Below are 25,980 nucleotides of genomic sequence, written 5' to 3'. Positions count from 1 at the left end.
GCGCGGGTTCCCCAGCACAGCTCCCCGACCGTTTCACCGGGGGAATTTTTATAAGTCGGCGGCTCGACACGGCCCCCTCCACCAACCGGGGGGCGAGCCGGGCACATCCCTCGCGGCCTCCTCCCCGCCCCAGCACGGGACCCGGGTGCCAGCCCGCCCTGAGGACAGGGGTGCGCGGCCCCGGGGGCAGGACGAGGCCGCAGGCACCGGGGGGCGCCAGGAGGGCGGCGAGGACCGGCGCCCACAGCAGCGGGGCCGCACTACCCTTCAGCGCCTCCGCCCCGGCCCGGCGGGCCCGCGGCGGCGGCGGCGGGGAAGCGCTCAGCACCCGGGAAGGGCTGTGACGGACGCCGCCGCCCGGGCGGAGCGGGCCTGTCCTCGGCGGCGGCCGGCTGGGGCCAGCCGGGACGGCCCCTCGCCGCCAAGTTTCTCAACTGGTGGCCGGGAGCGGCGCGGGGCGGGGCGCCCCTCCTCAGCGCCGGGCGGGCGGCGCGGCCACCGCTGCCCACCTGACTCCCTCCTTCCTCCCCATTCCCCTCCTCCTCCTCGCCCCCTCCCTTTCTCTCCTTTTTTTTTTTTTCCCTCCCCTTTCACTCATTCCTTTGTCTTCTCGGGGATTGGCAGGTTTTATTATTCCGCCTGAACAAGCCGGGGGCGGATTGGCTGCGGCGGGCTGACGGCGGAGCCGAGCCGGAGTGTAGTTGGGATTCTGCTCTGTCAGTAACACATGTGTGAGGGGCAGCGGGGAGCGCACGGGCACACACGCGCGCGCGCGCAGGGACACACGCACTCACACACACACACACACACTCGTGAGGGGCCGCCTCCCGCGTCCTGCCAGCGCCGCCGCCGCCGCAGGATCCCCGGCAGCAGCTCCGCGCCCGGCCCCTCTCAAACTCGCCGGCTCTCGCCCTCTCCTCTGAGGCGCCGCGGCGGGCCGCGGGAGGCTCGGGAGCCGCCACAGCCCAGAGAAGGGGGCGGAGGTGGGGGGGCGGGGGGGGAAGCGGTACAAAGTGAAGCCAGATTGCCAAACTTACCCGGCGATTGCAGCAGCGAGCGGCGGCGGCGCCCTGCGAGTGCGGCTCAGCGGCGGAGACTGAGCTCTGCAGCTCCCCTCCGGGGAAGCGGGAGCTGGAGGAAGGACCCGGGCAGACGCCTCTCATAGCAATATCTATATTTTTCCAGCCTGGGCTGCCCCTTACCGGGCGGGGGGCTCCCTCCAGCGCTCCCGAGAGCCAGAGCGAGGGCGAGCGCCGTGTTTGTTTCTTTGCAAGGAGACCTCTTCGGGCACCCCGAGCGGCGTTGCTCCCCGGCCTTTTGCAATATAGAGGGGAAGCAGGTAAGAAGTGCCGGTAATTACCCCTTATTTTCCAGCGTCCGTGTGTGCGGTTGCATGCCCGCGGCCCCTGCCCCGCCGCCGTCCCGCGCTGCCCGCCGCGGCGGAGGGGCGCGGAGCGGGGCGCCCCGGGCGCGGGGAAGCCGCGGGCCCCGCGCATTGTCGCGGGCCCGCGTACAAAGCCCGGCGCGGCCGGCGCTGGGGACGGCGTTCCTTTGCCCCCTTCCCGGCTGCCGCTGGGAAAGGGCTCTGCCTGCCTCGACTGTGAATGGAGGGGACGGGGGGGGGGGGGGCACCCCCGTAGTAAACACTATTCTGAAACAGTGGCAGAAAAGATCAAAGTGAGCGCTCTATTTCTCTCCTCTCCAATTCCTTTCCTGACCCCCATACGGTCTTTTGTTTCAATCCAGGAGAAATCCGGTGAATCACCTAATTAAAACCAAGACGTGAATTAAGCATCCATTTTTGTACTACAAATTGCCAGCTCTCCGCTTGTCCCTCCCTTGGTCTCCATTAAAAAAACACCAGAGACGCTGTTAAAAGGGGGGGTTATTTTGCCTCTAGCTTCCAGCTCTGCTTTCTATTTCACTGACTCCTATCCCAGGACCTAAATTGCTTGGCTGTGTAATTACTAGAGTAAGCCTATTTAAGTTAAAAGCTTTTTTTTTTTTCCCCCCCAACTCTAAATGAAACTTGATGAGGGCCCGTCCTTAGTTATCAAGGGAGTCACTTTCTGGTCAGTCCTCTTGATTCATCTTTTTAGATTTAATCAGCATTAAGGTATTGCTTGTCCTTAAGAGCTTTAGCTTAATGGGGTTACTGGGTGGTTTTCTCAGTGTAACGTTTCCCATTTTATATTTATATGTATTTGCCTTCGACAAAGACGGGCTGAGGTGGTGGCATGGAGTCCTTTTCTTTCTTGTAAGAAATACGAAGTGATTTAAAGCGTAGGGAAACGGTTTGAAGACTCGGAGAAGGAAATGGAGATTCATTTAGGCTGTAGCTGGAAACTGTAACAAAAGGCAATTCCTTGAACAAATGCATCAGAAATCAATTTACATAAAGGTATATGATGCGTTCGGATAAATGCAATGCTAATGGCTTTTAGAGTGGTTTTTCTTTCCAAAGTCTCGGGGTTTTTGTTACAGCTTAATTGGTGCAGTTCTGCTGGTTTATTGTGCGGTCACTGGACATACCTCCAGGTACTCTTTCTGAGGAAATGTGTGTTTAAAATCGGCCTCAGTTCTCCTCCTCCTGCAGCCGAGTTGGGCTAGTGGCAGGAAAAGTTCGCCCTCGCTGCTCTGGAGGTATCAGTGTGAAGGTCCTGAGCAGACAGCAGATGCCTCGGCATGAGCACGTACGGCTTACAAAGGACAAAGACAAAACATGCTGCTTAATTGGCAGTAAATAACTTGATCTTTTTATAGCGTAAGTGACTGGAGGAACACCGGGAGTTTATTGGACTCTGGATTGAAGGCAACAAATTAATCGGTTTAGCGTAAGCTTTATGAATTGATTCCTATATTATCTCTCGGTTGTCCTGCTTGCATAAAGCATTTATTAGAAAGTGAAAAATGCCCTTAGTAGCAGTTTTGGGGGCGGCCAGAGTAACTCCAGCCGGAGCGGTGCGCTTCGTTATGCAGCTGCTTTCCTACGGGCGGTAAACTTCTTTTCTTTTTTTTTTTTTTTTTTAAGTAACAAAGCTTTAGCATTTAAACTGCTGATCAAGGGCAGATTAGCGAGACAAAAGTTGAGTATGTTTGTGTAGGAAGTTAACAGGCGTCCTAAAGTTCAATGATCTGTTATTCGGCCCAGTGTCATCGGTCTGGAGTGTCTTCTCTGGGTGTTTTTTATGTCTGCAAAATAAAACAAAACAAAAATTAGCATCTCCTGAGGTCCGGGGGGCCGGCCCCGAGCCCCTCGGTACGCCCCGGGCCTGCGGGGTCTCTCCTGCGCTGGGAAACCAGTTTCACAACTTTCCCCACACGCACTCTTCACACACTTCTTTTTTTTCCCCCCCCATAAGCAAAACAAGCCCCGCGCCTGTTCCTCACTCCCGGGCTGCAGCTGCACAAGCCCGGCGCGGGGGGGGGGCGGCGGGGCGCTGGCTCTGCCCCCCACGCCCGCCGCTCCCCCGCCAGCTGCGCGGCCACGGGCCAGCCCCGTGTCCCCCCGGCCCGGCGCTGGCCCCGAGGCGGGCGGGGGGCGCCGCGCTGCCGGCCCGGCCCGTCCGTGACCCGCCTCCGCCCCTCTCCCGCGCAGGCCATGGTGAACCCCGGCGGCAGCGCGCAGCCGCCCCCGGTGACGGCGGGCTCCCTCTCGTGGAAGAGGTGCGCCGGCTGCGGGGGGAAGATCGCCGACCGCTTCCTGCTCTACGCCATGGACAGCTACTGGCACAGCCGCTGCCTCAAGTGCTCCTGCTGCCAGGCCCAGCTGGGGGACATCGGCACCTCCTGCTACACCAAGAGCGGCATGATCCTCTGCAGAAACGACTACATCAGGTGAGGCGGTGGCGGGGACCGCTCTCCCCCGGCCTCCCTGCCTTTTTTTTTTTTTCATTTTCCCCCCTGCTTTGTTTTATTTCCCCCTTGATTTTTTGCGGCGGGTGCCCTGGGGGCCGAGGGGCGGGCTGGCTCAGGATCGCTCCTTCATCAGGAGCTGGGAGACGTGCGGGTGCGGAGACGGATGTTAGCGCCTAGCCCAGGGCACAGTTGCGACTGCCAAGTGGAGGGAAGAGTTGGGGGGGGGGGGGGGGGGGGGGGGCGGAACGACGACTGTAACTTTAAAGTGGTTTGTCAGCACAAAACAAGTCCTAACTAAAAATAAACAGCAATCAGAGAGGCTAAATTAATCTGCTTTGTTGTAGTGTTGAAGGAGAAGTGTGCATATCTGAACGGTAACTGTTAAAATCGTAGGGCTTAAATAAGGCTGTGGCAGAGGTGCTAAATAATGAAATGCCTGCTTTTAGTATCTGATTAATTATGATATTTACATAAGCACCTTTAAACTCCTTTGAGTGGAAACAGAATGACTCATTCTCTGTTCTCCTTGTGAAGGAGCTGATTAACCATCAGTTGGAGGGCCACCGATTCTGCTCATAGCCAAAACCAGTGGTACCATGTTTGTCTTCGCATTGTTAGGGAGAAGCTTTGAACCGACATTTTTCTTAACTTCCAGTACAGAAAATGCAGGGCACAGGAGAGGAGGGCTAGGCTCTTGCCCTTTATTTCTTATCTCTTTCTTTTTTGAAGCTGTTTGCTTTGAATGCCACAGATTTGGGTGGGGGAACTAAGCATTACTAATCTCGCATCTGTTGGGGTACAGTAAGATTACGCAGACTGTCCTTTCCAGTGCATTTCCAATATAATTAATAGAAAGAATTCATGAGGTCAGGTGCCCGTACGATCTTTTCAGGTGAACTCAAGCTACTTAAACTCATTAATTTAAAAGGAGGCATTTTGAAGGATTACACATTTAATTTGAGTAAATGGTTTGATAGACTGATGCACATGAATGCTTCAAGGTGGTGTTCTATTTCAACATTCAGTAATTAGAAAAAACAACAAAAAAGCCCCATACCTTCCCAGCATAACAGAAATGCTTAGTTAAAACAAATTGTGTTTTGTTTAAATGCTTCTGGCTTCTCATTTACAGTAAATGTCAAGAGTTAACCCAGGTTTTTCTTTGTCCTGATGGCCAAAAAGTTCCACTTTTTTCTTCCTCTCTGGGGGAAAAAAAAAAATCAGCCACCGAATGTTACAAGTTTGCTTATGTGGTAAAGCTTGACTTCTGTTGGAGAAGACCAGGTCTGTACTGAATGTATGCATATGCATGGAGACCTCCTTTGCCTAAAAGGACAGAGTTAAGACTTGGTTACTCTGAGAGCACGGCCTCTGTCCTGATTCATGGCTGCATCTTCGGTCAGTGAAGCAGGTGAACTGCAGCTCTCGGTACCTTTGAGGAATCGGAGCCCTAGCCTCTCTAGTTTTGGGGGTATTGTTAGAGAGAAATGCTAGAAAATTAACACATGGCAGGGGTTTAAGGGTGCTTTTTGGTCATCCTCCTAAGAAGCAAGCCTAAGCCTGGCAGAATTGTAATTAAATAGAGCAGAACGGTGTTAGGGAAAGAGTCTCGTTTGAAGTGGAAAAACTGACACTACTGTTAAGATGCACCGAACAGTACAGATTCATCACTCGACCAACACCATCAAACAAACCCTCATGTCTGATTACTACTAATTAAAAAGAAAAGATGCGTCCACCGTATCCCAGAGGCAAGTTCAGGCAAGCTTATCGCAGTCCTCTGGTTTTGTGTTGCCAAAAATTAATACTCGTTTATTTTAATGTAGGCAATCAGACGAGGGGTTTGAATTGATCTCCTTGTTCTATCGCCCAGCTTCTCTTTAGATCTGTGTAATTTGACTTGCAAAAATAACTCTGACAGATGCTTGCTGAAACTCGAACTGGACACCATACACTCAAGGTGGGGTAGGACGGCCCTGGCCCTGCCAGGGCTGAGTGAACTTGGAGCTTTCCCGCTGGAAATGGACTTCACATGCCTCCACGTGGGTCACGCTGGCAGGAGAGAGGCCCTCGCCCTTTTCTTGCTTGAATTGGCCGCACCTGGTTTTGGAGGCGATGCCACCCGTTTGGCAGCAAGTCTCTCCGTGTCCCCTCTGCCTCCTCCTCCGTCTTAATCTTCTGTGGGGCTTTTGTGGCTGCACGTTCCCTTCCCCAGGCAAGAGCGAGGGGCGCAGTTCGGATGGGAGTGGTGAGGGCCCGCTGGGCACGGCTGACAAAATGGGGAAGAGGATTGATCCGCCCTGCAGGCGCCAGGTGAAAGGGACTCGACTCCTCCGGGCCAAGACCACGGGGCCATTTCTTAATGAGCTTTTTTAACCGTCTGAGGTTGTCCGTGTTTTCTTGTTGTTTAAACAACACAACACTCCCCTTTCCCTCCCTCCCCCCAAACCCCGACAACAAATTAGCCGTAGCGTTACGGCAGCGGCTCGCGTTGGGAGCCGAGGTTCCTGGGAAAGGAGAGGGAGGCGAAAGCCCCAGTCCCTTCCCCTCCCTCCCCGCGGCGAGCAGCGCTAGCAGGGAGGGGAGCGGAGCGCAGCCCTCCCAACCTTAAGATGCCAGATAAAGCAGCAGCGTGGCAGCGAATCCGCACAATTAAAAGCTTTAATTAGTGTCTCCTCCATTTTCTCTTAGTTCTGATAGGTTTTATCTAATGAGATCTGGTCCCTGGCTTAGATCTGCTCGGAATGACGTGTCCGAAATGAATGAGAGCCGCGTCGCAAACAAAACATTTAATTAACAAAATTGGCCTCTAAGAGAGAGCAGGGAGTGGTGGGGAAGGGGGAGAGGGGGGCGGCTGCCCGGGCGCCTCTTAAAGGGGCAGCGCCCGCGGCCCCTCCCCTCCCTCCTCGCGCGGCGTGGGCGCCGCCCGCCCGGCCCCGTCCGCGGGGGGTGCGTGGGGCCGCGCCGGCCCCCGGCCCCCGCCCGCAGCCGCGCCGGGGAGGGGATGGGAGGGGGCTGCCAGGCAGCGAGCTCATTTCCCTGGTAATCAGCGGCAGGCTGCTCTATTCAGGGAATGCTGTCCCTTTAATTGAACAGGCTAGGTAATTAAATGGCACTTTTCCAATAGGACGTGCTAGGTAAATCTAATAGTTGGTTATTTAATATCACTTTGAAGTCTGCCCACTCAAGCACAATGACAGCACAGGAGCATGTGAACTATTAGCTAGGAAAAAAAAAAAACCTCAGGATCTCAAAAATTAATTAAATCGCATGCAATTTAGGGGGAACGTTTATCTTGATTTGTCATAACAGAATTAATTCAAGGCCTCCAATTCACTTGGGGGCAGATCTGTTACTCTGAATTAACCAAGCGTAATTTGGCTTTTTTTTTTTTTTTTTTTTTCCTTCCCCTTCTCTAATGCAGCACTTGCCATTATGCACAGCCCCCCTTTTAAGTATCAATAGCGTCTGGTGCTTTTAAGGTGCTTGGTCTCTAGTTATTCTGAAGTACCTTTAATGGACTTGGCTCCAGGCATAATTTCTGTGTTGCCTTTCTTTGTTACATTTAATATAGCTGGTGCAGAATTTAGATTAAATATAGGGAATGTACAGAAACACCAATTGCTTCTGGATCAGTAGGTCTGGATGTGCATTTCTCTTTGCTAGGGCTTGGGTATATATTTGTGGGCACAAATGTGCGCCATGTTGAGCAAGACTCAGAGCACTGAAATCTTTCTTCACAATTTTGGAAACAACTGGACCCTTATTTTGTTAGTGTAAGGTGCTAGAGATGTGTTTGTGCTGATAGTGAATTTTGAGCAGCAATATGGGAAACTGGGCTGAAAAGATTTCTTGCTGCCTCATTCACACTCTTGTGAAAGTTCCGGAAAAAAAGGAAAAAAATAGGAGCATTTTTGTGTTTGGGGTGCAGGGAATGCTGTCTTGGAACCGCACAGTAGTTAATTTAAGGTGGCTCAGTAAAATGCTGCTAAGTGTAGAAGCGCTGCCGTGTCTGTATATGGAACCTCTTGATGTTTGTGATTGATTGCATTGCCCAAATGTTGAAATATTAATGACCTTCTTGGACTGAGGACCCAAAGAGGAAACTGAAACCAATTCTGTCATCACAATTAAAGAGTCCCCTGGCTTTAATTAGCCTGACCTGGGGTATCTCTACCCATTGCTGCAGTTAAAGAGAAAAGAGCCCATTAAAGTCCAGTCTGAGACCGATAGCTACTTAATTGAGCACCTAAAGCCTCAAGCCTTTTAAATCAAATACTGTCCTGGACAGTCCCCCTGGTTAGATAATTAGCTCTCCAGACTCTCAGAAACCATGTGAAACAACTTTTTCAGTAAAGAATAGTTACTGTGGAAGACTTCCTTTACTGGTAAGGAGGAATAACATTTTTTTTTTAAAGATAAAACCCTTTTCCTGTTAATGGTCTTACAGAACAAAACCATTCATAACAGCAGAGAAGGAAAAATAAGCTTAATTTTCCTGGTAAATAACACAAAGCAGCGGAAAGGTGTTCTGAGTTCGCAAGTAATTTTTAGGAATTTTTAGCAGAAGATTCGGCTGAAGTAACTTCCCAAACCAGAACTGTTCTGGGAACATGCTGAGGGAAAACCTAAGATCTATGGAAAGCTTCTGGATTAGTTTGACTCCATTTATTAGAATTCACAGACATTCAAGGTGTACGACCACTTCTAGTCAGAGAGAATTGTGTAACAAATGAATGCTTAATGAAGACAAGTAGCAATACGAGATCAGTATTCCGAGAGCCACGTTTTCAGTCGGGTGGTGCAGTTATATTGGGGGGGGGGGGTCGTGAGAGCCCGCTCACCGTGCTCAGATTCTCCTGGCCAAGTAACGCTGCCTGTTCACCTGCAGGACTCTGCCTCCACCCTATCCTGCCGTGCCCTTGTCGCCACCCCCTTACCCTAGATTTTTGGATCTTTGCTCTGGAAATGTAACAGTGCCTGGCTGCATCCTCTCACAGGGCTTCCCCTGCCCCTTTTCTACGTGCCAACTTCATTACCAGTAACAATGGAGGAAGAAAAATGTGTAGCATAAAGCTTTGGACGTAACCTCAGTCCATCATGTAACTGAACGGGTCCTGATTTAGAAGATGCCTTAATAATGGACGCTGAGTTCCCCGACAGCTTAGTCCCTTTGGCTGGAGGTCCCGACAAAGTATTAGTTCAGCTTTCCCTTTATAACCACCGTGATTCTGCAAGAACGTGTCAATGTGTCGTGGATCTCAGACTAATTAGTTTTGAAATGGAGTTTTGATTGAACTCTTCAAATCGATGCTGCTGCAAAATTTGTTTCTCGGCTTCCTATTAAAAGCCATCTTAAGGGGCAGTTTTACTACTCTCTTTGTCGTTCAGTCGATACATTTAATAACAACTTACAGGCTATTTTCAATAAAGTGGCGACAGCAAATTAGTAGTTTGAACATGACAAGCCTCCTCTGCAAGCTCAGATTTTGAAAATTCAAAGCAATTATTTTTATACAGAGGCACACTGCAATCATTCAGATTACGGGTATTCTGTTGTAATGTGTCTTCTAGGTTGACACAAACAGAATTTTATGACTTTATTTGGACAGGAAGGAGATGCAAATATTAATATTTATTATGACACCAATACGCTAATTTGTAAATCCTATTACTGTGTTTTACATCGTGCACAAAAGTGGGTCTGTGACCCTGCCAGCTAGTTCAGTTCCTTTTTTACTGCGAAATGATTGTGGTAGTCTTTATAAATGTTTGTGTATATTAGACGCGCGCAAAAGCACACGAAGGTTTTCTAATTCTAGCCCGTAAAAGTAGAACTCCATAATCGTATTATATTTTGAATCGATGTGTTGTGCCTTTAAATGGATTTGAAGAATTATGTATATATTTTTCTTCACCACTCTTCTGCCTGTCCCCCCCTCCCCCCGCTGCGTGTGCCCCCCCCATGGCAGATGTTGTGGTCTCATTTGATTGCATAGGAAAACTGCAGTGATACAGCAAACACCCAGAGAGATATGATGACAAATGGGTCCAGATCCCGGTAAATTACTTTCTGCTCAAATCGAAATTTCATTCAGTTTGTTGCTAGCAGAGATGAAGTAATCTAAATTGTGGACTCAGGAGCAGATAGAGGGAAGTTGGAGCAAGCATTTCATTATCAAGAGAGAGAGAAGGTTAGGATGAAAGAGATGAGCAGAGGCAAATCTAAAGTGTTGACACCATGATTGAAAAGGTTAACCCATACACATTATATATCAACCTGGATAGCAGAGAGTTTCTAATGGAAACTCTGCACTGATGGAGGTTTGCTGGAGTTTCAATACACTGAGCATGATGTCTTCTTAGATATACAATCAAATCCTCTTAACCCTTTTGATGACTCATATCTCAAGATATGATTAAAGTACAAAAGAGTTCTTCATATAATTTCAAGGACACAATGCATTTAAACTCCAGGCATGAATTGTATCTTTTTTTTTTATGATGAACCCAGTAATCTGATAAAATGTGTGTAGTACAGAGTTGTTTGTGTTTCCAGAGGTGTAAGTCAATATTTCTGATTAAATCCTGCGTAACCACATGCAAGGTAGGGGGAGGCTACCCCTTGTTACACAAAAATATACTTTTTTCAGACACGTAAGCAAGTTGGAAGACGGGGAGTCAGAAGTCTACAATAGTTGTGTAATAAACCATTGCAGTGATGCGCAAAAATGCTTAGAGCCTCCTGTGTGTTAAATTATTCATGATTATCACCTCTGTTTCAGGTTATTTGGAAATAGCGGTGCTTGCAGTGCCTGTGGACAGTCCATTCCTGCTAGTGAGCTGGTCATGAGGGCACAGGGCAATGTCTATCATCTTAAGGTGAGTGGGTTTTTTTCTATGTATTATTTTTTTCAGTAGCTGATTAGTACTGCCGTGCTTCTGTAGTACAAAATCTGCATCTGCTTATGAATGAAATGCAAAGCAATAACTAGAAATATGTGTATATATTATAAAGCTTTCCTTAGTGTGTAGCTTTGTTCCCTCATAATCGGTAAAACTATACTTATGTACTGCGTAGTCCCAACAGGGAAGACTAATGCCATAGTTGGAGATGCTTGGAACCAAGCAGCTCCATATCTCAACTGTACTCGCAGTCTCTGAAGTGTAATTTCCAAACCTGCAGCATACTTAATTTGTGCTGTAGTTTCACTTGCTGTCTCTTGCCTTTTTCAGTGTTTCACATGCTCTACCTGCCGGAATCGCCTGGTCCCCGGAGATCGGTTTCACTACATCAATGGCAGTTTATTTTGTGAACATGATAGACCTACAGCTCTCATCAATGGCCATTTGAATTCACTTCAGAGTAATCCACTACTGCCAGACCAGAAGGTGAATACTCAACAATTACTAATAAGCTTTATTAGAGCTAAATGAAGATCAATTTCTTTTCATTCTAATAGTGGACATTCCCCACCCCTGCAAGGAGGCCTTTAAGTAACTGAACTTACCTTAAATAACATAGGCATGGGGTATGGGGAGAAAATACTAACCTTTTAAATATGACATATAGGGTGAGTCAGTTTATTTTGGTTTGGGCATGTGCATCTGTACAGCTGTTGGAACTCTTCATGTAGAAAGTGAAATGGAGAGCATTTGTTAACATGAACTCTTAACAAAGAGAAGTATTTTATTTTATAATCTTGAAATTAAGGGCTACGAGAGAGCAGGATTCTGTGGGAGGAAAATTAGATCCTTTAATATGGAAATAAATGCCTTGTGAAGAGAGGTTCCTAAACTAAACCAATGTATTTCACTTTAATATTAAGGTTTTAGTTGAGGAAGCATGCTGGGGTGCTCTTTCAGAAGTATTTTCTTGTCTGTTTTGTATGTCATAACTCAGATTTAAAAACCAAAGTGCTATTTTCTTATCGCTCCATAACACTAATAGCTCAACTAGAGATTGTATATCGCTGTGGTTGATAGCTCTTGGTTTCTAGCTAAATGAGTAAATAATGACTGTACAAATCATATAGAGAAGAAGAAGAAAAAAATTTTCTGATCAACAGTTGTCCTGTAACTCTGAAACTAGATAGTTTTAGATCTATTTTAATCTCCTTAGTAAGTCCTAAAGCTATGCAAGTGAGTGCATTTTGATAACTGCTGTGCCTAATTTGTAACAATTACTGTCAACCTTGAGTTAAGAGACTGTTCATTCCACCCGGGTCCAGAAAAGAGTGAATGTATGACTCTTGCACATAATTTTATTCACATCATATTTCATACTGATTATGTATTGATGACATTGATTCATTTACTCTTTACAGCGCCACTTGCATGGATATTAAATCTTATTGACCACAGATGAATTTTAATTTCAGATTGGTGATAGATTTTTCCATCAGCTCTGATAGTATATTTGACTTTTTCATCATTAACCCAGGCAATCACACAGCACTGAGTTATTGCAATGAAACAAAAAGTGCACACTTCAGTTGGTAATTCTTTATAGATTTACAATAGGAACTTCATTAACGTCTGTGAGGATCACAAAAAATAACATTTATCTGCAAATAGGAATTTGGGAGATAAAAAAAATCTGGGACAAATGCTAGGCTGATCTATTCTGTAATGTACAGAATATTTTTTAGTGCTTTTACTTAGTGGAGAAATATGTCCAAGAAAACACAAACTTGTTTTTAATTTCCATGATTTTTTTTGTTGTGTTGCTGCATTTCAATATCTGTGTTTGCTTTTTTTTTTTCTGTGCATAAATTTACTGATAAAGTATTCTTTCAAGTCTTATACAGCGAATGTAATTACATCAAAATAAAACGTGGACCTTTTTTATTTACTTAATTTGTCAGTTGAGGTGATGAGAGAGTTGAGTACAAAAGTCCAATATAGTTAGGCAGAACAAAGATAATTAAGATTGGAGGAGAATGTGCAGCCTCTTCTCAAGGAAGTACAAATACAGTTAAAGATTCATAGATTTATACTGTTGTGAATTTTAATGAAACAAATCTGTAATATAGACTGGCTAGCAGCGAATCTGGTACATGAATATTTGTAGGTATCCCATTTCAAAATATAGGTAAAACCATTCATCTTTATACACTGCAGTAAAAGGTTTACCATTCTGAGAGGGTGGTTTATCCACTTGTCTCCTACGAATGTAAAGTTTAATGTAACTTCAAATAGGTGTCTAAATTGTCATTTAGTTTTATTAGTTTCTTACTATGCCTTCACAAAACGTAAAAATGATTTAGTTGCAATAAAAGCAGTAGACATGATGAGGAACATCGAACATGGAAAAGAGAAGTAAAATTGGACTGGGCTTGCAAGAGCTCACGACTGTAGACACCTGGTAGAAGCTAAATGCAGAGAGAATAGTGAGAACAGGTTTTTATTAGTTCCTGTCACCGCCTATTAACTGCATTGCTACAGTCAATGATGAGGCAGATGAAGAGTTATTATGGAGAAGACTGGGGGGGGAGAAATTATAGTTTGGGTTTTTTTTCTTTATAATACAGTCTCTCTAGAAAATGGTGGAAGTTCTCCTACCAGTTTTCAAAGGGGAATTGTGAAGCATCTGAACCCCAGAAAACTGAAATATAGTTGAGGAGACAAGTTGATAATTCATAGATTTGTCAGGTTTCTAAAGTTTTGAAAGCTGCAGGGGCAGGTGCCAAAAGAGTCGTGTTTGGTACGTTAGCTTTTTAACAGTCTAAAGATATTTACATCAGAGATATTTTCCAGAAAGCTGTGTGTTTTAGGGCCACTAATTAAAAATGTTCTTCCACTAAGACAGAGTTGGCTGTAACAGATACTCTTTATTAAACATTAAAGATCAATCAGTCTCCAGGTTATTCTACCACTAGAGATTACAGACATAGCAGAATATTCACAAGGTTTTTTATTAAACTGAAGAGACTGAGACATACTCCCAGCATGAAAACACATTTTGTTGTGTATGTGAAGGTGACAGTTATGAACTCACTATTGTCTTAACATAGTTTACAGGTTAGTACCTATTGGTGATCGGTGCAGGCAGAAAGGGTTGCATGACCTAACTTTGTTTAAAAAAAACTTGCTTTTCTTTTTGAGGAGGCAAATGCAGAGATGTTGGCGATTCCTGCCTTTTGCCTCCCTGAGGCAATTCACACGTGAATTACAGCTTCCCATCACTTGCCATGTAGTTTGGAAAAAACCCTGTGTTACCTGAACTCGGTACTGCTTGCCTGCAGAATGCAAACTCTTAGTTTGTGAGGTCCTGTGTGCCGTTTCATTGGAAGGGGCTGTATAGTCAAGAATTCTCTGTGCTTTTTTGGTAGTGGTAGTATGCCTGTAGTATTTCTTGTTTGCAACAGTATTACCACCTACTAAAAGTGTAAATTTTCCACCCTTTGGCAACGTTTGTAGCAAACGCTTGTCTTCAGCTTTTAAAGTATGAGTTAGGTTACATCTGGCAGAGAAGACCTTAAAAATCTTCTAGTACACATATCACTCAACAATTCCCTTGTAGTTACATAATTGGTGTTGTCTGTGTCCATAGTAGAAGATATTTGATGCTCATTTATTAAATATGCTTGCTGGCTGCTCCCTAATCTTTGTTCTGGACAGACAAATTACCTTTCTCACACTGAGCTTCAGCTCTGGGGAATTAAACCTCCAAGCCTCTACTACTTTAATTAGCTTGAAAGTGGGGGGTTGCAGTTACTAATAGACCTCAGGCTTTTAGTAACTTAGAGAAAGGGTGAAAAAAGAACTTCCTGGGAAGCGCAAAATGTCATTTAAAAACCATAAAAATCTAATATATATTATTTCATTTTGGTAATTGCAAACAGATTGTATTTGAAGACTATGGATGATCATTTCTATTTTATCCATGAAAGTTTAGATTTTTATTGAGTTAGACACTTTTAATTATCACAATTCATTAACACCAGTGTGAAAGCACATGTTTGACTTCATATATTAAAATGTTTATGTAACATTAACTAACACACCAGATGAGGAATTTTAAATGGGGGGGGGAAATCCTGAAATAGCTATATTTAGCTCTTGTGCAATGCAGCATATTAACCGAAGTTGCCTTGGGAGGATATTGGCTGTACTTCTTATTTGCTTTACACACTATTTCTTCCAATTATAAGATCATATTACTAGCTTCTTCAAAGGCATGGCATAATGTTTCTTCCCTTTTAAAAGGGGCCCAGAAAAACCACCTTATTCTCACTGTACGATTTGTTACCAGAAAGTACACTTATTTATTGTTGCTGTCTCTCTTTTTTCTTCCTGTCTGCTCTTTTTAGTCGTGAAACTGCAGAAAATGTTTGCTTTTTGCTATTTGAAGTTGAAACATTAGCAGTGTGAATGGATAGTGTAGAAAGCCTTACTCAAGTCACAGTTGGAAAGTAATCTAATAAAAAAGAGATTAGTGAATAAGGAAAAGACAAAAGCAGTGATGTTGTAGTTTCCTATCTCAAATTTAGTATTCTAGCTAAGATACCCATTTTTATTTCTTACAGGTCTGCTAAAAGGTCAGAGTAATGCAGAATGCGTGCCTTCATCTCAAATTTTGTTCATCACAGATGGATCCCATGTCTCCAAGTAGACAAGTCACCTTTGTAGCTAGCATCAATGCCAGCTCCATACCATTGCACCTTCTTTATTCTTGATTGCCCTTCCCACATTTATTGGTGTATTAAAATGACTGAATATGAACATTAAGGACTCCATGAACCTGGGCTAATGGGAGACTGTAGAGAAAATGAAAAAAGATCCACCGGAGGACATCTTGGGGGGGGGGCGGGTGGGGAAGATGACTAATGAAGCTAATTAAAAGAAGCATTGAAATCTGCTTTCTACCCTCATTAACAATTAGCAGGGCACTGGCCAGTTTGTACCCTGTGTTTTACCTTAACAACATTCTATTTGCTCTTTGTATATTTAAGTGTTGTAAGGAAATGTGTTTCAATCAAACTGAACATGAGATAAAGATGTGGCTTCTGTGATATTCTATCACAAACACTTTTATTGTATCTCTGTAAAATACAATGTATGTATGCATGTAAGTGTTTCTGTCCTGATGTTGCTACTTCCCATGGCAAAAAAAAAAAAACAGAAAAAAAGGTAAAAAAAAAAAAGTCAGGCTCATAGCAGCTACTGTGTAGAAATTTTCACCTACTTCTAATTTGCTGAATGAAGAAAAATCTTTTATTTGTGATATTTTCAGAGACAGTTGCTCTAGTATGGTGTATTTAAATAATAAAAAAGTAAAACAACACTGAATTGAGTATGGGTTTTAGAAGCTTTGCTTTTTTTTAAAAAAAAAAAACTATATTCAAAACATCATTCTGAAACTAAATCTTACATAGTCATTACCTTAATTGTCAATTACCTTTAAAAGTAGCTTTTTGGTTTGGACTTTTTTTTTTTGTCTTATGCCAGTAACGAATCTGTTAAACTACTTAACCTTGTTACTTTTGGCAAGGATACAGAGCACTGCTTCAAAAGGATCTTTATTTTTCATTGAGATTCTTAATTCTGGTAACAGCAAGTATATTATGATTCATATTGCAGTGAATTATGGTATGGATATAGGTATTGCGGTCTCTTTCTATCCAGTTCCTTTCCGCAGAATCATCCGTGTTAAGGGTGTGCGTGTGTCTGTGAGTGTGCAAGCATGAGAGTGTATGTATACACCATAAGAGGTCGAAGAATAAGAAAATAAAACCCAGCAAAAGGTCTGTACCTCATGCTGAGCACTAGAATTGAGTATTCATAAAAAGGAATACAATAGCCACTCTGATCTGAACAACATAAAGTTGTGTCTGCTGGGGTAAGAGACTTTAACTTTTCAACACTGATAATCTTAAGGAAAGAAAAACAGGTTTCCCGGGCTATTTCTGAGAACTAACTGATCTCTAATATGATCGGTTCTCTGAAAGCAAACAAACACATACACACATGCATACACTCCTCCCCACAAAGCAACACCCTCCTCCAAGCTTAGAAAGGGAGCAACTTCTTCTAGGGGCTTTTGAGAAAAAAATTCTGACTTTTCATGTTTGTAGCAAGAATACTAACATGACTGTATGGCTGTGCATTGTATGCATTCAGTCAGGAAACTGCAAGCACCCAGAATGTGCCTCTGCCACAATTAATAACAAACCAATATTAACAACTACTCTACTTTTATAGGAGTCTAATTAATACATTTGAAATATATCATGTTTTCTTTTTAAATTCTGGTTTTGAGGAGGTGTTCACTGTTCAGCGTGCTTGGTTACAGCGTGAGCTTGACTTATTTTTGTTGTGCTGCCGTTACACAAAGGCTGATTTATAGATTTGTCTGTCTAAACAACCAACAGCAAATTTTTTTTCAGATTCTACTTCTTGACCTCTAGTATATTGGAAGTCTGCTGAATTTCTTCTTTTAACACTTCAGTGCTTGAGGAAAAATAGGGCTGTTGCAGAGAAAAGGAAATGTCCTAATGTACAGTACCAAGACAGTAAAGACAAAAGAATACTTGCTTAACGTATAAAGCAATAAAATGACTGAAGCTATGTATGACTTTTTAATTAAATGCACTTACATATTTTTTTAAATAAGTTTCTAAGCTTTTTGATCTGGCATTAAAGTCTTTAGGTAGAGTTCTGCAAATCATGCTGCTTCAATATCTTTGAAAAGACACTTTGAGTATCACATGAATATAGAATTAGTGAGACTGTAGACATCTTATATTCTTTCAGTATAAGCACTCAAGGTACAGTGTTTAAATCTAACATGTACAGATTTTTTGGTTGTCCAATATAACCTAGAAGTGCTAAGAAGGTGGCTAATAACTTCTAGTAAGTAATGTAGTATAGCATTTAGTGATGTAGAGGTTGAAGTTCATTAACAGCTTTAAATAAACTATTATATGACTCATTTGTAAAGCACAGCTACCTATTTAATAGCTTACTTTAAAAGCATTTCTTAAGTTGCAGACCTATAAGATTACAAATGTCACTCATGTTAGCATAATCCGCATGCAAGTGATGAAGCCTTTGCTTTGATGTGCTAAATTGGAGGAGGACTAATGGAGCTATGAATATACAATAGAACATATTTAAGTAGTATTCTTGCTTTAGGTGAAACACTTACTTGAAACCAGAGGCATTTCAGACAATAAAACAGACTCTAATGGGGATGGGAGGTGTGGATAAAGGGCTACTAGAAACACTTGGATTTGTCCTTATGTGAAAAATCACTTTTTTAGGAGATCTGTAAGGAAAAACATGTACTTGTTCACCTTCTATCACATGCATTTGCTACAATGAGGCTGAAATACACCCTCTGTGTTTAGTGCTGCCGAAAAGTCATACAAATAACCATTCAGTAAGAGCTTCCCCCACTTTCAAAAATGAATGCTGTTAAAAAAAATCGAAATATTACTAATCTGAAATCATCCTCGTGAACCTGGATAAAATGCTCTGTCTATACTGCATCTAAACGTCTCAATCATACAAATTGTCACTCTTATTAATGAAACAATTTTGTAAAAAGATTGCCCTCTAAATGGGTTTAATGTTTTTACCTATCCAGCTGTCTAGTTATGAGATTTACGCATCCTGGCAGGCAGTGGGACATTAAGCCTTTCCAAACCAAATTCTATTTGCAACAAGATATTGTCTTTTCAGTCCTACATGATTTATCCTTAAATATTTTAACAGATTATGCAGTACCTTATGAAATATAAAATGAGAATCTTACCCAAATGAAGCCTATGAAATTAAGTCATGTCTTTAGAATATTAACCACATTGAGTTTGTCTCCCTTTTTCCCTATTATTTAACGCTGAAAAAATCACCTAATTTTAGGGTAAATACTAAAAAAAAAAAAAAAAAAAAATTACATGCTGGCATAGTATGACTTGCTATCAAGTACTGTCAGGCATTTCAAAAGAACATTTTAATTTAAATTTTTTACCAAATTCTTTGGCTAGTAGTTGTATGTCAAGTGTGAGGCTTTTTGCAAGGATCTACGTTCTGAACAATTCTATTAAAATAACAAAATTGAGATCAGAACATTTATGTATCTATATTTTTTAAGTATTATATTTCTTCAGTGCGAAATTATGTGTTCCAGGTCTGATTTAACTGCCTGAGCCTCCTGTACGTGAAGTACCAGATAACCATTGTTGCTGTTTCTTACTTTTAGTACCAGGTGGATGCCTATTGTCAGTCCAGCTAAGCTGCAGAAGAGCTTATTGCAATTAAATAGCAATTTGTTTCTATGAAACTGCAATTAAAGTATTACTGATCAGCCATTTTAGATTGGCAGTGCTTTGACTGCATGTTAAACAGTGATGAGTTCTCGATTTATTTCTGCAGTCTGAGCTGCAAGTAACAGTGAAGTGTAACATGCTCACCTATGTCCCTTGTCAAGTTGAAAGTATGAGTCCTCCGTGAAGAACTCTGATCTCATCACGAACATGCTGAGAGCAATGACAAGTCAGGGCTGATCTCTGTAAGTTGAACTTGCAGCTTACAGGACCTGCAGTTATTACTGTTTTCTGTTCCTGTATGAGCAGGGATGTGTATGCTTCCTACAGGGGATGTTTTCAACTTCAGATTGATTCTGTTGAGAACGGACTGCAAGTTGTGGGCCGCAAGCCAATAATGTACTGCAGGTCCTGACTTGTTAGAGCTGTGTAAACAGGGCTACTCTATCTCCTTAATCACAACTAATAAAAGACTAGAAGAAAGCAATCAATTACCTTATAAGTTGGCTCTTTTTTTTTTTTTTTAATAAAAAGCAGAAGTTTCTCTGACACGGCTATTATTTTCACACTTGTACAACAGATGAGACAGTGTAAAGCAATCTTATCAGCTTACCTGTGCGCACCCGGGGTTTGCTGGTGACTGTTCGCCTGTGACATTCCAGGGAAGCCACAGTGCTCCTGCCCCCAAGCCCGTCAGAACCCGCCAGCCACTGCCTTGAGTCCCCTGCCAAGCTTGTAGCCAATTCGCGGTTGACTTGAAATCTGAAATGCAAATTTTTGGTGCAAATTAAAAACTTGTTTGTAAGAACTCAAAGAGGAATTAACTTTGTAGTGGTAATTATATTTCTTAATTATCACCATATTTTAACAAAGCCTGAGACATGTTAACTTTAGTTCCTGCATTTTTGCACAGTGGAGGCTGTAGACATCCTCGTTCCTTCCCCAGAGGGGATGACATCACACCTGTGGCATGCATGAGATAAGCGTTGCTTCATTTAGAAACAGGTTCCTGTCTCTCAGAGATGTTCCTTGAGGGGTGAAATGGCTTGGGTCCTGGTCCTGAAGTGTGACCCATCAGGGCAGAGGAGTGCTACTGAGCAAACTGCTGCATCAGGTGGTAAACGGGTAACACGAGCGCCCGTGTGCCGGCTGAGTGGCGGTACATGCCCAGCGTGTACAGGCTCTTAGCCCCTGGCAAATGGCAAGTAAAATGCCTGTGCTTAAACCTCAGTGAAAATGGCCCAGCTGACAGTCAGTAATGCATTCACCTGCAGTCGATTGGTCATATGTCTGAGCCCAAGGCCTGAAAAAAGTCCTGTTTACTGGAGACAGATGCGACTGTGTTGAGGTTTTTTTTTTCCCTCCTCTGTGGGTATTTTTTAACAAGTCAGGTTCTGTTGTTGTGTTTCTTTTAACAGTGGTTCTAGCATTAAGTTCACAGAAATGTTTTTGGCATGCAGGAGGCTACACAGTGCAAGGGGGAGGCAATAGGATCTAAGATGGTAGCTGGGGACGGGAGCCTTAGTCCTGCCCGGTGGCTCATGTTGCTTTTTTGCCTTTGCTCGCCTCTAGCTTGTCCACTGAAAGGCAAGCGAGGGCCTGGAACCGCAACGGCTGGAGTTGTTTGTTTTTTTTAATGAGGTCTCTCAGTACTACTGTATTAAAAGGAATAAATTGCAGAATTACAGTGACTGGAATGGCGTGCGCAGGCCATACCATGATGTGTTTAACCAGGTCAGAAAAGATGTAGGGTCCAGTGACTTAAACAAGAGCTGTCCCTGCAATAGGGTGATGCTTGGGGAAGGCTATGTGGGGGCTCAAGCCTCTGAAGGACCAGTCCTGAAAGGGCCTGGCCTTTCAAACAGCAAAGCACGCACCCCCAGGAAGGCTGGAAATTTTAATAGGTGCTGAGTAACTTTCAAAAAATTTGAGCTTAAACTTCTCTCATATTCACCGTTCAAATACAGGCCTCGTAGACTATTGTGCCATTTTGTCCCCATGTGTAATATCACTCTTACATTTTTCTAATAATTTTATCTGTTTAAATAGTTCTGTGCTATATTAGATGTTCACCTCAGCTTACAAATGCTGAGCTTGAAAATAATTTTTTTTTGAATGATTAAAAATGCTTAAAAAAAAATTTTGCTTTTTAGGATTTTTTTTGTTCACGGCTATGTATTTAACTTTAAAAAAAACCCAACAAAGCAAAACAAAAAACCTCAACAATTTTCTTGAAACAGTCCTACAAACCATAGCATTAAGTCCCAAACCAAGCTTGAGACATTCTTGCCCCAAAGAAATATTTGAGAGTGCTATAGTGGAGATAAAATGGACATTTTGAAAAGAGTTATTCCTTTTGGTTGGGTCCCGGACCCAGTGAACATGCCCATGAGGGAGGGAGCCATGCTGCCAAGCACAGTGAGGTTGGCAGCATGAAAGGAGCCCCTGCAGACAGAGCCTGCCCTGGTGCCTTTCTCGGCAGTGGTGAGCAGCGAGTGGTCCCCTCTGGTGCTCATCGTGTCCTTTGCTCTTAAGGGAGTGGTGGCTGTTGGGCAAGCCGAAGCTCTCTGTGTGCAGCCAGGTTCCTCTGCAGCTAAACCAGCCGATGTTTCTTTCTCGCATTGTTGGAATACACTGTTAATTACATTTTGAAATATCCATGTACTTTTCCTCTTAGGGGATCTTACAAGCAAGCTTTTCGCTAACAACTTCTGTGGTTCGCCGTAACCTCTCAGAATAATCATTGGTTCCATTGAACTTATGCCAGTTGTTTTGTTAAACTAAATTGAGAGAACAGGGCCTATATTCATTCTCGAAAGGCAAGAGATTGCCCTGTGATTTGGGGAAATCTTGATTGCTTACAGAAGAATAAATGAACAAGGCAGATATTAACTTTACACCTGACTTCAATTTCTTTGAGCAGTGGAGAAATGTCCAGTAGGAAGAAAAAAAATCCAGCTAAAACTCATAAGCCAGCCATTAATAGGCTAATTTTATTGTGCTGTAAAATCATCAGCTGCTTATAGAAAACAAAGGGGCAATGAACGTGGTATTTGTTTTTTATTCTTAGGAAAAAAACCTTAAGATCAAACAGCCCCTGAAAGACTGAGCTCATATGCATCCCACTTACATATTTTTGGATATCCTCTGATATTCATTCCACTGATGTATTTGATAGGTAATTATATCAGCCATATCAAGATGCTGACACCAAATAGTGGAAGACCTCAGTGTTTTGCCATAAAGCTTATACCCCTTATTATTGAACTCTCATCAGACTTGGGAACTGCAGCAATCATTCGAAAGCTGTAGTTGGTATTTTTGTTCTTATGCCACCTTTAAAAATTATTATTCTTGCTTCATCAGTCTTTTTAGCTGGCTTGAAAAAAAACCATATTGCAAATGAGCCACTATTCTTATTTGTTGTTTTAAGAAGGGTAAGCACTGAAGTATTCAAATGGAACAGATTATACCTTTAATTACATCCAAACAGGATGCTGAGCTGATTTTTCTATTTTCCATTTAATTGCTATAGTTCAAAAAGATATTGCAAATTTGTAGATGAATTATTTAAGCACAGCCTTCTGGCCTCTGTGTTTACAAGAGAGACCAAAAGGGGGGGCGGGGGGGGGCGGAATTTAAAGGCAAAAATAGCCAATTCCTCCTTTAAGAAAGAAGTTTGAATAAAACATCTTGGGGGAGACGTTTTAGCTGGATAGATGTTTTATGCTTTCTGGGAACAGTTTGGGACTCCATAAGATTTGTTTGTGTCCCACCAACCTCACTCCTGAGGGACCGCCCTCCGCCTCCATGGCACGGGTAGCAAAGTGCTGTTTCTTCTCTAACCTGCCCGTCGTCGGTGAGTGTGTTGCTTCATGGATGCGCTCCCAACCAGCCACCCTTTTCATGGATGTGCTTGATCTCTGTTCTCCTACATACAAAATGAGAATAATGAAAGCAAACACAATTCATCGCTTCTTAAACTAAATATATTTCCATTTTGTTTGCATGTGTGTGTGTATATATCATTCACCGTATATATTTAGAATATGTGCTACGACATTACAGCCAGTAATAAATCCTACTCGCTTACTATATGTGTTATTTGCTGCAACATTAAGCTCAGTAAGAATTTTATATGTAACTTGTATCAAAACTAAATATATTATGGAATTGATGCACAGTTGTAAACAAGAGCATAACTTTCCGCTTCAACACAGTCGAAGGTGGCAGCTTATGTGGCAGTTCTTTTGTAAACAATTGCAGACTTTCCAAAGAATAAGCCAGTTAATTACATTTTTAATGATGTTTTAAGAAAATTGGATTCCTGGGGGGGAAAAAAACCCCTATAACACCAGCAAAAAAGTAAAACTAAAGCTTGTACTGTATAAAGAAGTGCCATGGGGGAAAAACTGGATTGTGTTTGGCCCAAGTCTTTTGCTCCCCCCACTGTCTTTTTTTTTCCTTCTGCTGAACTTGCCTGTGTAGAGTATTTTTTAATACCTCTACTGTGAATTCAAAGAAAGATGACACTGGCACAATCTATTAAATTTTTTTTTTGTGGATTATCTTATTTCATTATTTTCAATAGTATTAAGTATGTGCTACCCACTTAGAGAGCTGATGCAGTGCATGGCAAAGCTCAAGATGTCCTCTTAAATACGCAAAGCTTATACAAGGCCGTGACACAAGTAGGTTTTAAACGCTAGCAGCGTTGGCAGCTTTGAAGGGCTGATATGATACAGCCTTGCCAACACATCACAGGTAATGTGGAGAGATTCAGGGAGAAACTGAACTAGCTGGAGTAAGAATAGTACACAACTTTTATTGATGAAGTTCAGGGGAAAGTGGCACCGGGGGCAGATGTATTAATCCTGTAATAACTTGAAATATAATCAGTACATTGCTGCAGGGATGGCTAGGAAGGGAGGGAGGTGGAGGTGTCAGGGTTTAAGTTCACAGGCTTTCCCAGTTCATTAAAAAGTGAATCAATCAGAGAAACAGGCTGGCTTTTCAAAGGGCTGGCAGTTGTGAACAGGCTTCGGACGTTGGGAGGCACGCAGATGGTGCGCCCGTCCTCGCGCTGGAGCTCAGCAGCCATCCGTTTGAGGAGACGGCTGTGTTTTACCCTGCTCAAGCTAGTAAAATGTGTTATAATATGCTGGGGGAGATTCTGGCTGGATTTTGAGAACTTAAAAGCTAGGCAGTGTTGGTGATGTAGGCCATATAAAAGTGATGCTGATAGATGTTTACAAAGGGAAAAAAAGTTTCGTAATTTCTAGAGTGGCTGTTTAACCAGCAGGCAAATGGGCAGAAGGAGTCTGCCTACAGGAACCTTCTCTGTAGGCAGCTGGTATAGTAATTAGCTCATTATTATTAATTTCTGCCATCCCTGGACTGATCAGTAATGTATTTTAAAGAACGAACAAGTGGAATTCATATATCTGAATCTGGCATTTCCTACATCCTTTTGATGAAGCTAGCGTGTGTACACAGACCAGGGAACATCCTCGGAGAGTGAGCTTACTCACACCCACAGGCGCTGGGAAGTTTAGGACAGAATGCCCTATATTTAAATAGGACTCATGACTTTTTAATTACTGCACAGTACAACAGGGCTCAGTGAGAACACATGGTTGTCCAATGCTGTGATTGCTCACCAGAGATATGGGAGCGTGTTTAATCAGTGGTCTGTAGTTCACATGAGAATGAGTAGCCACCACAGGCACAGGTAGGAACACTGACAGACAGGCAGTATTTCTGTACAAACCTCAGCCCTGTGTTGAGAAGATGGTTTGAAAAGAGCTGTGTCATATGGATGACTGATACAGGCTGAAGAACATCTGTGTTAGATGGCATTGTGACCTGATAGCTCCTTAGTGGAAAGCGTGTCCCTTTGTGGACATCTTTTCTGGAATGCATGTCCAAATCTTCATCAGCTTCCAACCAGCTCATCCCCTGCCCCTTGCACGGATCCTGCGGTGCTCGCAGTGGACCTGCCCTCAGGTTAATTAATAGTTCCACTGATCGCTGGAGGAGCTGTGGGGAAGGGGAAAGACATTGTCAGTACTAGAGTTAAGAGAGGTAGGCTCTTTTTTGGCAACATTTGCTTTTAAATAATATTTGCTTTCTAAGGTGTTTATAACAATATGACAAAAGCCAATGTACCTATTATTCTGCCAGTCTTCAAGGCAACTGTTTGGCAAGGGCATATTTAATCCCACCCGCCCAACTTCACTGCACATTAGTCTGGGTGAGCAAAAGCCTTCTTTGAATGTGCTTAGCCATAGCCTGAACCCCTCCACATCTCTACGACGTGATTTAAAGCACAAACCAGGCTGGCTCCACATCTCCTTTCTTGCATTCATAGGTCTTTCCAAGGACTATCCCTGAGCTACAGCCCAAGGCCAGTAAGCATACTTTCCAGTTTAATTTTTTAATTTCTTTTTTAGTGTCAGTTTCAAGTACCTCTCCAAAATTACGATTTTTATAAATGTTAATAATGTTTCTAAACATTTCTCTTCCACTCTCCTTCATCCCTACACCCAGCCCAGCCTTTCTTCTGTGTCAGTCTGTTCTGAGGACTTGTGTTCAAAGGGATTCAGCAGAAATGCTAACGTGGCTGGGAGGTGGCACTCACATGGGGCTTGGGGCAGCTCGTAGTGGCCTGACCTGTTTTTACTGAATCAGTTCCAGTTCAGCAGAAGTGGGTCACACTACCTTCAGCCACATCGATCCAGAGCTTCAGAAGAACCCGCCACTTTGGCAAAGTGGAAATTAAATCAGCTGGAGAATAACCTCAGAAAAGCAGAGATGTCACTGGCATCTCCTTCGCACCACAAACACCCCC

At 43.2% G+C, this 25,980-nt stretch overlaps 1 protein-coding gene across 1 annotated transcript; it reads left to right on the top strand.

Moving 5' to 3' along the window:
* The first annotated feature begins 707 nt into the window (after window positions 1–707).
* Window positions 708–16,152, top strand: LMO4 (LIM domain only 4). Its single transcript, XM_068405814.1, has 5 exons — window positions 708–1,339; window positions 3,599–3,837; window positions 10,644–10,740; window positions 11,095–11,250; window positions 15,390–16,152. Exons 2-5 carry the CDS (start codon window positions 3,602–3,604, stop codon window positions 15,396–15,398), a joined length of 498 nt encoding a protein of 165 aa, XP_068261915.1. The 5' UTR covers window positions 708–1,339; window positions 3,599–3,601; the 3' UTR covers window positions 15,399–16,152.
* The last annotated feature ends 9,828 nt before the right edge of the window (window positions 16,153–25,980 follow it).

Source organism: Nyctibius grandis, chromosome 8 (assembly GCF_013368605.1).
Source record: "Nyctibius grandis isolate bNycGra1 chromosome 8, bNycGra1.pri, whole genome shotgun sequence".
Lineage (NCBI taxonomy): Eukaryota > Metazoa > Chordata > Aves > Nyctibiiformes > Nyctibiidae > Nyctibius > Nyctibius grandis.
This window is presented reverse-complemented; position numbering and strand designations above follow the sequence as displayed.

Excerpts from the sequence above, each read along its gene's own strand:
- LMO4 (XM_068405814.1), top strand. The coding sequence starts at position 3,602 with ATGGTGAACCCCGGCGGCAGCGCGCAGCCGCCCCCGGTGACGGCGGGC. Across the intron at positions 3,838-10,643 it reads TGCAGAAACGACTACATCAG|GTTATTTGGAAATAGCGGTG; the intron begins GTGAGGCGGTGG and ends CCTCTGTTTCAG. Across the intron at positions 10,741-11,094 it reads GCAATGTCTATCATCTTAAG|TGTTTCACATGCTCTACCTG; the intron begins GTGAGTGGGTTT and ends TGCCTTTTTCAG.